Genomic DNA, 14,097 nt, shown 5'->3' on the forward strand with positions numbered 1-14,097 from the left:
TCGGAAGTGGCTTTTGATATTTGAGGTCGACTTGAAACTGTTGAGGCTAATCTGCTTGCCGCAGAGCCTGCAGCAAGGAGCCTCTCTGTTCTGGTGCGTGACAAGCTGCCACAAGGCCGAAGAACGGGGCATGCTGCGTGTGAGAGGGGTGTCTCCGTCTTGATCACCATCTTAGTCATTGACGTTTGACTGACTAACTAATGACTAAATCTTTTGACTACGAATGACTATGACTATCGTCGTTCCGTACACTGGCCACCCCACCACCATCACCCCACACCCCACACTCCACCACCATCACCACACACCCTCCCCACCACACACGCACACACACACACACACACACACACACACACACATACACACGCTATGTACCGTGCCCAGTTCCCGTTCCCGTACACCTCCCCAGCTGGCCGCACCGTTCCCCCCGCCAGCCCGTACTTCCCCTACGGCACCCCGCCCGCCCTCTTTGCCCACCCCTCGCCACTGCCGGCCTCGCCTGCCGCCATGAACCTCGCCTCGCCGCTGCCCTCGTCCGGCTGGTACTCGCCGAGCCCGGCACTGTCGAGTGCGCCGGTGGGCGCCGCCTACGGCTTCGGCATGCCCTCGCCTGCCCGTCCGGCCGCCTACCCCTCGCCGCTAGTGGCCATGTCGTTCTCGCCGGCCCAGCCCGGCCCGCCGGCCTTCCACCCGCCGGCCTACTCGCCGCTCGCCGCCTACTCACCCTTTGCCCGTCGCGCCCATCACATGCCGCCGCCGCCATCATCTCCGTCGATGCGCGGCTTGCGGTCGCGCGCCGCCGCCGGTGCTGCCCGCGCCTCGGCCGCTGCCGCCGCCAACGGCATCTCCATGTCCGCCATCACCCCGCAGATCCGCCCGCGCCCGGCCTTTACCATCTCACGCCTCGAGACTGCGGCGTACGAGGGTCAGAAGCCTGGCACCTCGGGCCTCCGCAAGAAGGTCGCCGTCATGCAGCAGCCCAACTACGTGGCCAACTTTGTCCAGGCCATCTTTGACGCTGTCGACGACCTCGCTGGCGCCACCCTTGTGGTCGGTGGCGACGGCCGCTTCTACAACGACGTCGTCATCCAGCTCATCGTCCGCATGGCTGCCGCAAACGGCGTCGGCAAGCTCATCGTCGGCCAGAACGGCATCCTCTCCACCCCTGCTGTCTCCGCCCTTGTCCGCGACTTTGGCGCCGCAGGCGGCATCATTCTCACCGCCTCGCACAACCCGGGCGGCCCCGATGGCGACCTTGGCATCAAGTACAACATCGGCAATGGTGGGCCCGCTCCCGACGCCGTCACCGCCGCAATCTACGACGCCACAAAGTCCATCTCGCGCATCCTCACCGCAGACGACATCGACGACATCGCCCTCGCCACCCCGGCCCGCTACACCTTTGCTGGCTCTGACTTTGAGGTCCAGGTCGTTGACTCGGTCGCCAACTACGTCGACAACATGAAGCGCATCTTTGACTTTCCGGCAATTTCCAGCCTTCTCACATCGGGCTCTTTCTCTATGGTCTTTGACGCCATGCACGGTGTCACAGGGCCCTACGCCACCGCCGTTCTCGTCGACGAGCTTGGCGCCCCGCCCTCGTCCGTCATCAACGGCACTCCGCTGCCCGACTTTGGCGGTGGCCACCCGGACCCGAACCTCACCTACGCCCACGACCTCGTCGAGCTCATGAACTCGGGCAAGTACGACTTTGGCGCCGCCTCGGACGGCGACGGCGACCGCAACATGGTCCTCGGAAACCAGTTCTTCGTCAACCCGTCCGACTCGGTCGCCATCATCGCCGCACATGCCAACGACACCATCCCCTTCTTTGCCCGCTCGCCGCTCACAGGCCTCGCCCGCTCCATGCCCACCTCCCAGGCCCTCGACCGCGTCGCCGCGCATCTCGGCCTGGAGCTCTACGAGACTCCCACCGGCTGGAAGTACTTTGGCTCGCTCATGGATGCCGGCCTCATCTCCATCTGTGGTGAGGAGTCCTTCGGCCAGTCGTCTGTTCACATCCGCGAGAAGGATGGCCTCTGGGCTGTCCTCGCCTGGCTCTCCATCCTCGCCGCCAACCCGGGCTCCTCCGTCGAGGACATCTGCACCCGCCACTGGGCCTCCTATGGCCGAAACTACTTTACCCGCTACGACTTTGAGGAAGTCGACTCGGACGGCGCCGCAGAGCTCATGGCCCGCCTCGTCCGCAAGCTCGACTCTTGGGTCGGCGGCAAGCTCGACGCCGGCTACGTCGTCCGCCACGCCGACGAGTTTGCTTACGTCGACCCCGTCAACGGCGCCCGCGCCTCCAACCAGGGCATCCGTTTCCTCTTTGATGACGGTTCGCGCATTGTCTTCCGCCTCTCGGGCACGGGCTCCTCCGGCGCAACCATCCGTGTCTACATCGAGCAGTACGAGCCCGACGCCTCAGAGGCCTCCACCCCAGCCTCCGAGAAGCTCGCCCCGCTCGTCAACCTCGCCCTCTCCATGTCGCGCATGGAAGAGTACACCGGCCGCACAGAGCCGACAGTCATCACCTAAGCCTCTTCTCTTGGCCTCGATAACACTCGCACATAATCTGCGCCTCACTGATCAAGCTCCGCCCGCCGCTCCGCGAGCTTGGTCTTGACCATGTCGATAACCAGCGACGGGTCCACCAGCGCGTAGCTGAACCACGAGAGCTTCTCCAAGCCCTCGACCGCAAACCCAAACTTGAGCACGTGCGGGTTCTTCTTCTTGTACGTCATCTTGGTCAGGCTCTCAATCTTGTGGTGGCTCCGCACAAACGCCACTCCCATCTTCTTGCGGTGCGCCTCGAGCGAGGTGATGTATCGCCCGGAAATGACCAGATATCGCGGCTCCTCGTGCCCGATCTTGGAAATCGCCGAGCAATTATAGAACCAGATGTCCGACTCGTCCATCCAGTGCGCGACCTCGATCTCCGCGTTGGCCTCGTAGAACTCCGCCATGACCGACGACCTCTTCGCCAACCCGCCACCCACCTCGGGCGCGGTCGCTGCTACCGCCTCGAGCCCATATCCAGCGCCGCTCACTTGAAGCGACCCGCCGTCATCGTCGTCGTTGTCGTTGTTGATGCTGTCGCCATCAAACTCTCCAAACTCGTCGTCGTCTAGGTCAGAGTCGTCGCCGCCAATCGCAAAGATCGGCTGTCGAACAGGCGTACGCCTCGCTCCCGACGCCCCAGCCGCCTCACGCTCGCCGTCCTCGACACACTCGCCGTCGCGCACACGCCTTGCCGCCTCACGCTCGCTCATGTAGTCCTTGACCTTGTCCTTGACTTCCGACGACTTCTTCTTGACAAACATCGAGAGCGACGAGAGCTTGGACCGGATCTTGGTCGATGCCGACGACGGCGTCGCTCCTCCTGCTCTCTCCGTCTCACCGGCGTTGGTGCTTGGTGTCGCTGCGCTCGGCGTTGCGCTCGCATGTGGCGTCGTGGCCGTGCTCGCGCTCGTGCTCGCATGCGACTCTAACGCCGCAGGAGTTCCCGGAAGCGCCGATGTGATGGCCGGCCGGAACTCGGGATTGCACTTCATGCACTCGAGATGCTCGTGGTGCGCGAGCTCGATGCGGCCGGCCCGGAAGAGCGCGTGCGCTGCAGCGTAGCCGCCGGCAATGACGGTCACATGGCGGATGCCGCCACGGAGGAGAACGCCGATGGCGGCCTCCAGCACGGCGTCGTCGTCAGTCGCGGCCGTCGCGCTCTCGCCCTGCTCCTCGCCCAGCATGTGGTACCTGCTCCCGACGTCGCCGAGGAGCGCAAATCCATCGTCCGGCCCGGTGCAGAGCGGTGCAAGCGCTTCGAGCAGCTGCAACGCCGCCTCACACTCGGCAACCGGCATCCCGCCGTCACCTGCAGCTGCCGCTGCCGCTGCCGCCGCTAGCTGGGCGCGGTGCGGGAGATGAAAGGCACCCGGAAGAGTGCCAGCATTGAACTTGTACTCGGGGCGGGTGTCGAGAATGATCACCCGGGTAGCGTCGGCCGCCGACGTGCCGAGCACCTGCCCGGCGTCGACCGTCGCGCACGGGAGCGTCGCCAGGTCCAGGCCATCAGCTAGTCCAAGCGCGTCTGAGCCGCCGCCGTGGTGTGCAGTGTGGACCGAGCGGAGTGCGAGCGCAAGCGCCCGCGGCGCCGACCGCAGCAGTGCGTCGGCGCGGACAAGGACTGCTGGAAGACGGTCGCGGACGAGGACAGAGGCCAGTCCGTCGACGCCCGGCCTAACGTCGCCGCCCTCAACCAGTGCGGCAACAAGGACAAAGGTGAGCGCGTGTGGCGCGCCGGTGAGCGTCATGAACAGCCACAAGTCAAGCACCACGTCGGCGTCGAGCCCGAGCTCGGGCGCCGCAAAGAGCGAGGCCGTCGTCGCATCCAACATCGCGGCTAGGTCCACGCCGGCCGCCGAGACCATCGCCTCGCTCCGCGGATCGGCGTACACTAGCAAGAGCCGCGTGAGCTGTGCAGCCTGTGCCCGCAGCGACGGCTCGCTGCTGTCGTTGCACAAGCCGGGCGGCGCCCACTTGGCGAGCAGCGCGTAGAGCATGTTGAACGTGGCATCGCCCGACTCGCCGAGCGCAGTCAGTGCGGCAGCAACAGCCAGCATGCCCGAGGCGTACGCCTGCGAGGTGAGCCGGGCATAGACAAAGGCCATCTGCGCAAGCGCGAGGGCATCGAGTGGAGGTGGTGAACCACCGCCGACGGTCGGCGTAGGCGCAGGAAGCAGAGCAGAGCCGGCCTCGACCGCAGCAGAAAAGGCAGCAACAGCGTCGTCGGGTGCGTCACCGGTGGCCAGGCCCTGGACGTAGGCGAGCGAGTCTGCGGCCGCAAACGGCGAGGTGCGCTTCTTGGCCACGCCCAGCGCCGACTTGAGCAGCGCGCGACGGAGGTCGGGCGGGAGGGCATGGACCGCCCACTGGCCACCGCGGAGAACGTCGGCTGCGCCTTCGGTGTCGCCGTACTTGGCGCACTCGTGCAGCTCGGTGGTGTCCATGGTGAAGGGAAGAGAGGGGAGTGGCCTGCCCTGTCCTGGCCTAGGGGCCTGGTCTGGGGTGAGGGGCGGGGAGGGGGGAAGGGACGTTCGGCGGCAGGCGACCGTCCGCTGCCCGGCGGAGAGCCGGGCGGGCAAGGAGAGGAAACAGCACGACTTTACCACGTATGTTCAGGAATCATGCCTCGAAGATCTCATTGATCATATCATCAACCTGGGTATCCGGGTTGTCAAAGGTGGGCTGGCCAGGGCCGAGTGACGCCATCTCGACGCCGCCGCCGCCGACGTCGTAGCCGACCGCCGGCGGAGGGCCGACCGAGAGGTACGGATCGGCTGTCATCATGCCAGTCGGGTTGGACGTATATGCGCTAGCGCCCATGCCCATACCCATGCCCTGCGGCTGGCCCATGCCCATGCCCTGAGGCTGGCCCATGCCCATGCCCTGAGGCTGGCCCATGCCCATGCCCTGAGGCTGGCCCATGCCCATGCCCTGAGGCTGGCCCATGCCCATGCCCTGCGGCTGGCCCATGCCCATGCCCATGCCCTGCGGCTGGCCCATGCCCATGCTCTGCTGCTGGCCCATGCCCATGCTCTGCTGCTGGCCCATGCCCATGCTCTGCTGCTGGCCCATGCCCATGCTCTGCTGCTGGCCCATGCCCATGCTCATCTGGTCGCCGGTGTACATAGCCGATCCGGCGGTGCCCAGACCGTTCGAGTACATGTCGCCCATGGATGACTGGTGCATCAACTGCGGCTGGCCGGTGCCGTTGGCCTGCTGGCCGTTGCCGGCAAACGACTTGCCGTCCGAGGCCTCGTACGACATCAGCGCGCCGCCGTTGTTCTGGATCACCGGGCCACCGCCGACCTTACCGGCCTCGGCTGCGCTCGCGGTTGGCCCTCCCATCATGGCCTGCGCTGCGCCGCCGTCAGATGAGTTGGACGAAGCCGACGATGCTGACGACGACGAGATAAAGCCGTCCGATGGCCGACGGCAGCAGAACCGCCAGATGCAGAACACAATGCCACAGATCGTGAGCGTCGCCGCAATGGCAATCACAATGTAGACCCAGACCGGAATAGCCTTGCACTTGGCCACAACCGGAAACTCCATCGAGATGGAGACTCCTGTCTCCATGGCGAGGACGCCGAGCGAGTACTTGGCCTCGAGGCCCGCAGCCACAACCTGGAGATCCAGTCCGGGCGGGGAGGCCGTCACGTCGGTCAGCGACGAAAGACTCTGCACAATGACCGTTGTCTGCACGTTGGAGATCATCTCGGGCCATGCCCGCGACACCGCCATCCACGCCAGCTTGTTCTCTGACAGCGTCGCCGACAGCGGGCCGGCCGACGTGTACTGGAACCGCAGCCGCTTGCGGGTGGTCGGCGTAAAGGTAACGTCAAACGTCGGTGCCGCTGCTCCGTCGACCTCCGTCAGCTCTGCCCGCTCGCCGTCGCTCAGCGGCGTCGCCGTCGCGCCCACTGGCGCCGCACCCGGGTACCACTTGACCGTCCCTGTGCTGGTGCTGAACACATACTCGATGTCCTCGACCACACGCACATCGCACGAAGAGCCCTTGGACACGGTCAGCGTAGCATTGTACGATGTAATGGCAGCCTCACTCCCGCCGCATACCAGGCCCAGGACAATGCCCACCACCGCCAGCCGCAGCAGTGCTGCAAACGAGCAGACAGAGACCATGACCACAATAGTTGAGGACACGCGGAGGAGAGGAGAAGAGGGGAGGGGCAATTACCGTGTGCACCACCAGTCCTTGATCTACTCCTGTGCTACAGGAAGGGTAGGGGAGGGGAGGGGAGGGAGGGAGGGAGGGAGGGAGGGAGGGTGAGGGTGGTAGTGTGCGGGAGAGTGGGGTGGCGGGGGGTGGGGTGTGGCGGAGGTGCTCGGCTGGTGGCAGTCAATTTCACCACCGCCAATGGAGCCGGAGGGAAGGTGGGGTGGGAGGGGTAGCGTAGGGGGGGTAGGGGTGGCAGAAGGAGGGGGGGGGGGTATGGAGAGGGGGTGGGGGGTGGAGGAGCGAGAGACTGTGAGGGGGGAGAAGGCGGAAGGGGGGGAGGGGGGGGGGGGGGAGGGGAGGGGAGGGGGGGCATTGGCAACGACGTACTTTGTCAACACGCGGCAAGAGCAGTGATGGTCGCTTCCACAAACCGCGACTGACAGCCAATGGCCACTGACCAATGGCCACTGACCAATGGCCACTGACCAATGGTAATCAATGGCAATCAATGGTGCCAACTGTTCACGCCACCAAAGCCTTCCACTCCCCTTCACCCCACACACCCCACACACCCCACACACCCCACACACCACACACACCACACACACCACACACACCACACCACACCACACACACCACACACCACACACCACACACACCACACAAACAGGCTATATGGACGACGAGGAGATCGAGCTGGGCGTGTCGTCAGAGCTAGTCGCTGTCGACGATGACGATGCTCTGCCTGCCAACGTCCACCCCGACGCCGCACGCTCTTGCTCATGGGTGGAGGCTATGGCTGGTACGCACGCCAGGGGTGGGGAGCCCGGGGAGGGTGGTAGGATGCGGCACTCACTCTGCTTCAAACACGGTGAGGGTGGGGTCCAGAGGAGACGCTGCTGCCTGGCACAGGCTGGTACGGCGTGCAGCAGCGGGTGGCGCCGGCGCTCGACTCGGCCCTCGCCGGCCACCTGGTGCAGGAGCAGGCGCGGCAAGTGGCGCTGTCACTAGCGGGACGGGCCTGGCGCACTGCGCACGCCAGGCACCTTCGGTTCATGCCGACCCTCCTCGAGCCGCCGTTCATGGCTCACTCGGTCCGGTCTGGTCTCGCCGACGCCATCACCGCCGACGTCCTCGGTGCGCTCCACACACACCGCATCGGCGCGCTGTACGCATCGGCCGGTCGTGGCGGGCTCATCGACGACTCGCGCGTGGCTGCCGGTGAGAACGCTGCCGATGCCGCCGCTGCCGTCGCCACCTACCGCGACTCGGTCCAGCGCATCCTCGTCGCTGGCATCGACCGCGAGTGGGGCCGCCGGCTCGCCGCCGCTGACGCCGCCGCCGACGGGGACGACGATGACGACGACGAGTGGCAGCTCGATGGCCTCGGCGAGCTGAGCCGAACACACGGCGTCCCGCTCTCGCGCGACGAGTGGGAGGACCGCAAGTCTGTCCACTCGGCCCGCCTCCGCGCCCGCATCCTCGAGCTTCAGGACGAGCTGCGCATCCCGTCGGCTCGCGACACAGCCGCCGACGACGCTGCCGCTGACGACGCTCTCGCTGATAACGACGAGCTCGTAGCCCGAGTCTCGGAGCTCACCCAGGCTCGCTCGGCCCAGACAAAGTACGAGGTCCTCGGCGAGGTCCTCGCCGCTCTCTTTGCCCGCCGCGCCAGCCTCAATGCCCGCCTCAACGCCATCCCTGGCCCGGCAGAAACGCAGGCCTTTTCGCGCGGCAAGCTCACCGAGCTCGTCGGCACCTCGCTGCCGGCCTCTTTCCGCCAGCACCTGTGGGCGGCGGCCGTGCCGGACGCCGATCGGGCGAGCGACGAGGTTGCCCGCCCTGGCCTTGCCCGCCCTGGCCTTGCCCGCCGCAACAAGCGCACGCTCACGCCCAACATCGACGCACTCATGCGCAAGGCCGTGACAGACATCTACGACGCCGAGCTCGCCGAGCTCCTGCCCGTCCCGCCTGACGAGCCCCCTCCGCAGCCTGCTGCCTCAACCGGCCCGCTCCGCGAGACTTATCTCACCCGGACCTGTGACGTCGTCAACCAGCTCTACGTCGACGGCCAAGAGTACACCGCGCGCTTTGTCCTTCTCGCCTACCCGGTCATCACCATATTTCCGCATGTGGACGCCCCGCGCAACCTCGCACGCATGGTGCTGGAGATCAACCGCAAGTCGGCGCTCTCCGAGGCCGAGCTTGCCGCGCACGCCGCCAAGGCGTTTGCCCTGCTGGAAAACCTCGACCCGATGGTCTTTCTCCATCTCAAGGACGTATACAATCGGCGGACGTTTGGCGCGAGCTCCGCGTCGTCGTCGGCCATCTCGCTCATGACCGCCTCGTCGGCCGCTGCCCTTGTCCGGCCGTGGCTCGAGGCCTCATTCATCGGCTTTCTCCCGCACGACATGCTCCTCTTTGTCTGGGACCAGCTACTTCTTGTCGGCTTCCACCTCTACCCGCTCCTTACGGCCGCCCTCCTCGCCGCCCTCAAGCCGCTCCTTCTTCCGGCCACCGCTCCCGAAGCTGTCGTCGACGTCATCACCCGCGGCCTGCACTCGGTCTTTACCGTCGACGTCCAGCAAGCCTTCCTCAAGCTCTACCAGGATGCATACCTGTAAAAGGAAACTTACACAAACAACGCTGCCCGGAGCCGGGCCACCGACTCGATGAGCGCGTCGCGGTCCGGCCCGCCAACAGCGCTGGAGCGCGCCGCTCCCGGCGACGCCACCCACTTGGCCGGCGTGCTTTCGCTCGCCAACCCGCCGCCCACAGGCCCGATGCTCACCCCATACGGCGCAACAAGGGTGTGCGGCGCAGCGGCACAGCCGACGTCCTCGCCGGCATCGCGTGCGGCCTCGCGCTGGGTGTAGTACTCGACAACCGCGTTGAGCGCCTGCCGATGCGCGAGGACCCGCTGCTCGAGCTCGTCGCTCTTGCGCAGCGCGGCCTCGTAAAGCTCGCGCGGGACCGAGGCCTCGGACTTGGACTCGCGTGTTTCATGCTCAGAGTCGGCGTGCGGCGGCCCTGCCACAGTGGCTCGGGCCAGCCGCGCGTGGATGGCGACGTAGTCGAGCTGCGGCTCGCCGTCGCCATCGAGGCTCTCGTTGGGGCGCTCATCCAGGGGCACCGGCGCAGGAGCCGCCTGTGCGCGGCGCGGTCGCCCACGGCGCGACTTGGCCGACGCACTTGCGGCCTTGACCGGCGACGGCGAGGCGTCGAGGAGCGAGCGGAGAAACGCCGACTTCGGCTGGATGCCCGACGCCATGAGCTGGGCCGAGAGCGACGGCGTGCGGACCGGCGACGCCTGCTTCTCGGCGCTGAGCACATGAACCTGGTGCGCAAAGCCACGCCGCCGTGGGCCGGCCTTGCTGTCGCGGCGCTTGCGTGAGCGTGTTTCCGCCGAGCGGCGCGACGGCGACGGCGCGGCGCGGCGCGGCGACGGCGGCCGGCCGTGGATGTCGACCCGCAGCAGTGACGGCACCATCTTTCCGCAGCGAGCGTGCAAGCTTGGGCGTGGTGGGCACCAGTCCTCCCGCACATCGGATTGCCGTCGAGTCGAAGCGCAACAAGCGCCGTGTTGAGCGCCACCTCGCGGACGTCGTCTAGATGCGAGAGCAGGTTGGCGCGGACGTCGAGCGAGGCCAGGCCACTGAGCGAGGCCAGGCCGCCGAGCGTCCTCAGCGTGTTCGACGCCAGATTGAGCGAGACAAGGCTGGTGAGCGCGCCGAGCGGCGCCGCGTCGGCGAGCGAGTTGTGCGAGAGGTCCAGATCGGCGAGGCCGTCGGCACAGGCGAGGCCTTTGGCAAGCGGCCCGGCATCAGCGAGGGCATTGTGCGAGAGATTGACTCGCGTGAGGCCGGCCAGAGGGGCCAGCTCGCCCGGATGGATGGCAGCAAGCGCGTTGTACGAGACGTCGAGGGCGGTGGTCGCCGGATAGCCCGCCAGGCCGCCCAACGACGACAGCGCGTTGGCCGAGGCGTTGAGGACGGCCACCGGTCCGTCATCGGCCTCGTCGGGCGCGGGGAGGGACGTCAGGCCCTGGCCCCGGAACGGGGTTGGGAGGGAGGGGGGGGGAGGGGGAGGGGGGGGGAGGGGAGTTGGTTGGGGTGGGGTGGGTGCTGGTGCTGGCGCTGGCGCGAATCCGGGCTGGCCTGGGCTGGCCTGGGCTGGCCTGGGCTGGCCTGGGCTGGCCTGGGCTGGCGATGGGCTGGCCTGGGCTGGGCTGATGTCAATCGGTGTCGGCAGGCTCCTTGGGCAGGGAGATGGGGAGTGGGACAATGTGCAGGTCGTCGATACAGTCGCGCGAGACGTTGTGAACCAAATACTCGGCGACGCCGAGGCTGGCATCGCCCCCGCTCGCCATCTCTGGGTGGGTGTAGCCGTCGCCGCGGAAGAGCTCACGGAGGCCGGCCTCGAGGTAGAAGAAGGCGCGGACGTAGGCAGGTGTGATGCCTGTAGCGAGATAGGCGGCGCGAGAGCGGGCAAAGTCGGCATCGCAGGCAGTGATGGTCGTGGCAACGACCGGGACGCCCGCCGGCGGGTCGGCGAGCGCGGCAGCGGCGGCGTGTGCCGAGATGGCGCCAGCGGTGGCGTCGTCGGCGTCGTGGGGCGACCAGCTGGCGGCGGTGCGGCAGAGCCAGGCATCGCCGATGTAGCCGGGATGGCTGCGGCCGCCGCGGCGGAGCTCGCCCATGTCGACGGTGGTGAGGAGGTCGCGCATGAGCGCTTGGTACGGCACGCCGCGGACGACCTCGAGATGCGGCTCGATGAGCTGCCACACCTCGGCCGAGTAGACGGCCCGGACCGAGTCGGCGACGCCATCCCAGTCCGCCTGGACGAGGGCAAGTGCCGGCGAGGCCGCTGGCGCAACAAAGATGTAGAAGACGTAGCCGGCAGCGAGCTTCTCCGCGATGTACCCGTGTTGAAAGCCGAGGTTGCGGAGGACGGCGTAGCTGCCACCCGGCGCCTGGGCCCAGGCAGCGATCTCGGCCATGCCGTCCGCGTCGCAGGCAAAAGCGAGCCGATCGGTAGTGTCATCGGTGAGGACAAGATCGGGCGTCGTTGTCGAGAGCCACCAGGTTGGGCAGACGCCGGAGGAGTCGGCGTCGCAGCAGACAGAGGCGTCGCAGCCGCAGAGGTCAGGCGTCGGCGGCGAGGCGGTCGTGAGGCTTCGTCCGATCCGCCCACACACCGCCAGCGGCGCAGGAGGCGGCGCCGGCATGGCCCCATCCAGTACGGCGGCGAGGTACGCGGCGTACACGCTGGTCATCGTGGCCTCGGAATCGGCCATGCTGCAGGCGAGTGAGGACGAGACGAGTGGCCGCCACCCACGAGGGAGGCACGCCGCGCTATGATGCACGCTTGACACGGATGTTACTCAGTCGGCTACGGCTAGAGGAGGACGAGGCCGATCTTGGACGGCGTAGTGGGCGCGGTCCGCCAGTTGAAGGTGTAGTACTGGAGGTGGCCGTCTCCCTTGCCAAACTTGAGGTCGGTGAGAAAGTCGGCATTGTCCATGAGATCGAGGGCGTTGAAGACGTCAAAGCCGGCGCTGTTGGCGAGGATGAGGGCGTCGTTCATGAGGGTCTTGAGCTCGACCGAGGTGGCAACGTTGTAGTACGAGTAGGCGGCGTTAAGCGTGTTGTACTTGGGGTGGTCGATGATGGTCGACGGCAGCGAGTAGAACGAGCAAAAGTCGGTGACGTTGCCGTTGTCGTCGGCGATGACGTACGAGGAGACGACGCCGTCGCGTGGGAGGAGCCAGTGCGCAAACTCCTCGTCGGACATGCGCTGGTAGAGGTCCATCGACGTGAGGTAGTTGCGGAGAAGCTCGGCTGCCGAGGGGACGTCGGCAGGCGTCATCGGCCGCAGGCCCTTGAGCACCGGCTCGTTGGGCAGCTTGTAGAGCCGGATGAGCCGCTTCATGGTCATGTTCGGCTTGAGGTACGAGAACTCGACCTCGACAAGCTTCTTGGGGTTGAGCGACCGATGGTAGTACATGCACGACGCGATCGGGCGCGGGAGGACGACGCCAGCCGTGTACACGGCCTGGAAGATTCCCTCGAGGTGGACGCGGCGGGTGATCTCCTGGATGAGTACCGGAGCAAGGCGCTTGGTCCGCAGCTTCTTGTGGACGCACAGAAAGTTGATCTCCACGTTGGGCACAGACGTGCCGCGGACGTGGATGTCGGCAGGGACGGCCGAGATGAACGCGAGCAGCGACTTCTTCTTGGTCGAACGGACGCCGAGGTGCCACTGCGGGAGCCATCCAGGCGGCTTGAGTGCCCAGCAGAGGAACTCGCGCGAGTAGTCGAAGCGGAACATGCAGTCGTCGTCCTCCACGTAGTTCTTGGCCAGCAGGGTGTACACCTCGGTCAGCTGCTCTGGCGCATCGATGTCGATGATCGACCACTCAAAACCCGGCGGGAGCTTGTACGGCTCCTGGCGGATCTCCTCGTACTCGGGCACGATCGGCTCGTTGACATCGTCGGGCGTGTCCTCACCTACGCACAAAGGGGGGGGGGGGGGTGAGGGGTGAGGGGTGAGGGGGGGGGAGGGGGGGGGAGAGAAGAGAGAGAGAGAGAAATGAGGACGAGGAGAGCGGCAGGGGGGAGGGGGGGGAGGGGGGGGGGGACGGGTGTGTGCGGAGGGGAAGGAGTGTCTGTGTGGCCTGCCGAGGTGGCGCCCATCGCACCGCCTCTACCTCCCCTCGCCCCCCCTCCCCTGCCCTGCCCTGCCCCTCCTTCCTCTTCTCCTACACATACGTACTCAGCTTAGGCACAGGCTGGGTATCCCAGAACTTGTGCGAGTCGTCCGCCATAGTTCCTTCCTCTCTCACAGACGTCGAGATAAGTGGCCCACACTCTCTCCCTCGCTCGCTCCCGTCGCCCGCCCCGCCTCCACGACCTCACCCATACTCTTCATCACAGCTAGCATCTCCGGTACAACTACCATCACAGAATGACAGCACATATCCCTCCCTCTCTCCCGATCCCGATCCCCACCTTCATGTCACCATCGTCATCCATGCCCCCCCCTCCGTTCCGCATCATGCCCATGGCTGTGCCTGTCCTTGTGACATGGACCACTCACTTTTGATGATCATCAGTCAGACAAGGTCGCCACCGTCCTTGCCTCCCCCCCCCCTCCTTTCCCCCCCTCCCCATGCTCACCATCACCATCCACCACCCCTCCCACCCTCCCACACCCCATCACCCACATCCGATCCCATCCGATCCCCTTCCCCACACCCACACAACACCACTATCCCTCCCCATCCACCATTCCTTCCACCTGCGATTCGAAAGACACTACCAACCACAGCGACAGGCACAGGGGGGGAGGGGGGG

The 14,097-nt window shown here is 66.4% G+C and overlaps 6 protein-coding genes across 6 annotated transcripts in view; 2 read left to right on the forward strand and 4 right to left on the reverse strand.

Moving 5' to 3' along the window:
• The window catches only part of AMSG_05601 (cortexillin-1), a gene marked incomplete at its 5' end in the record, with an annotated part of 1,650 nt that extends 1,471 nt beyond the window's left edge, over positions 1 to 179 (reverse strand). The window contains one exon of the mRNA XM_013902221.1: positions 168 to 179. Coding sequence (XP_013757675.1) covers positions 168 to 179 — 12 coding nt within the window. The remainder of the gene's footprint in view (positions 1 to 167) is intronic.
• Positions 180 to 369: 190 nt separating this feature from the next.
• AMSG_05602 (phosphoglucomutase/phosphomannomutase alpha/beta/alpha domain I) lies at positions 370 to 2,582 on the forward strand (the record flags this gene model as incomplete). Its single annotated transcript, XM_013902222.1, has 2 exons — positions 370 to 395; positions 435 to 2,582. The coding sequence occupies 2 exons, from the start codon at positions 370 to 372 to the stop codon at positions 2,539 to 2,541; spliced, it is 2,133 nt and encodes a 710-aa protein (XP_013757676.1). The 3' UTR covers positions 2,542 to 2,582.
• A 2,602-nt stretch (positions 2,583 to 5,184) lies between these two features.
• AMSG_05604 (uncharacterized protein) lies at positions 5,185 to 6,705 on the reverse strand (the record flags this gene model as incomplete). Its single annotated transcript, XM_013902223.1, has 2 exons — positions 5,185 to 5,339; positions 5,715 to 6,705. The coding sequence occupies 2 exons, from the start codon at positions 6,703 to 6,705 to the stop codon at positions 5,185 to 5,187; spliced, it is 1,146 nt and encodes a 381-aa protein (XP_013757677.1).
• A 712-nt stretch (positions 6,706 to 7,417) lies between these two features.
• Positions 7,418 to 9,366, forward strand: AMSG_05605 (uncharacterized protein; the record flags this gene model as incomplete). The annotated part of the gene is made up of 2 exons (XM_013902224.1): positions 7,418 to 7,544; positions 7,631 to 9,366. 2 exons carry the CDS (start codon positions 7,418 to 7,420, stop codon positions 9,364 to 9,366), a joined length of 1,863 nt encoding a protein of 620 aa, XP_013757678.1.
• Positions 9,367 to 9,374: 8 nt separating this feature from the next.
• Positions 9,375 to 12,038, reverse strand: AMSG_05606 (uncharacterized protein; the record flags this gene model as incomplete). Its single annotated transcript, XM_013902225.1, has 3 exons — positions 9,375 to 10,232; positions 10,316 to 10,786; positions 11,025 to 12,038. The coding sequence occupies 3 exons, from the start codon at positions 12,036 to 12,038 to the stop codon at positions 9,375 to 9,377; spliced, it is 2,343 nt and encodes a 780-aa protein (XP_013757679.1).
• A 59-nt stretch (positions 12,039 to 12,097) lies between these two features.
• Positions 12,098 to 13,597, reverse strand: AMSG_05607 (glycylpeptide N-tetradecanoyltransferase). Its single transcript, XM_013902226.1, has 2 exons — positions 13,517 to 13,597; positions 12,098 to 13,251 (listed from the first exon to the last, which is right to left on the reverse strand). The coding sequence occupies exons 1-2, from the start codon at positions 13,566 to 13,568 to the stop codon at positions 12,140 to 12,142; spliced, it is 1,164 nt and encodes a 387-aa protein (XP_013757680.1). The 5' UTR covers positions 13,569 to 13,597; the 3' UTR covers positions 12,098 to 12,139.
• Positions 13,598 to 14,097: the final 500 nt, after the last annotated feature.

This window comes from Thecamonas trahens (genome assembly GCF_000142905.1).
Source record: "Thecamonas trahens ATCC 50062 unplaced genomic scaffold supercont1.24, whole genome shotgun sequence".
Taxonomy (NCBI): domain Eukaryota; order Apusomonadida; family Apusomonadidae; genus Thecamonas; species Thecamonas trahens.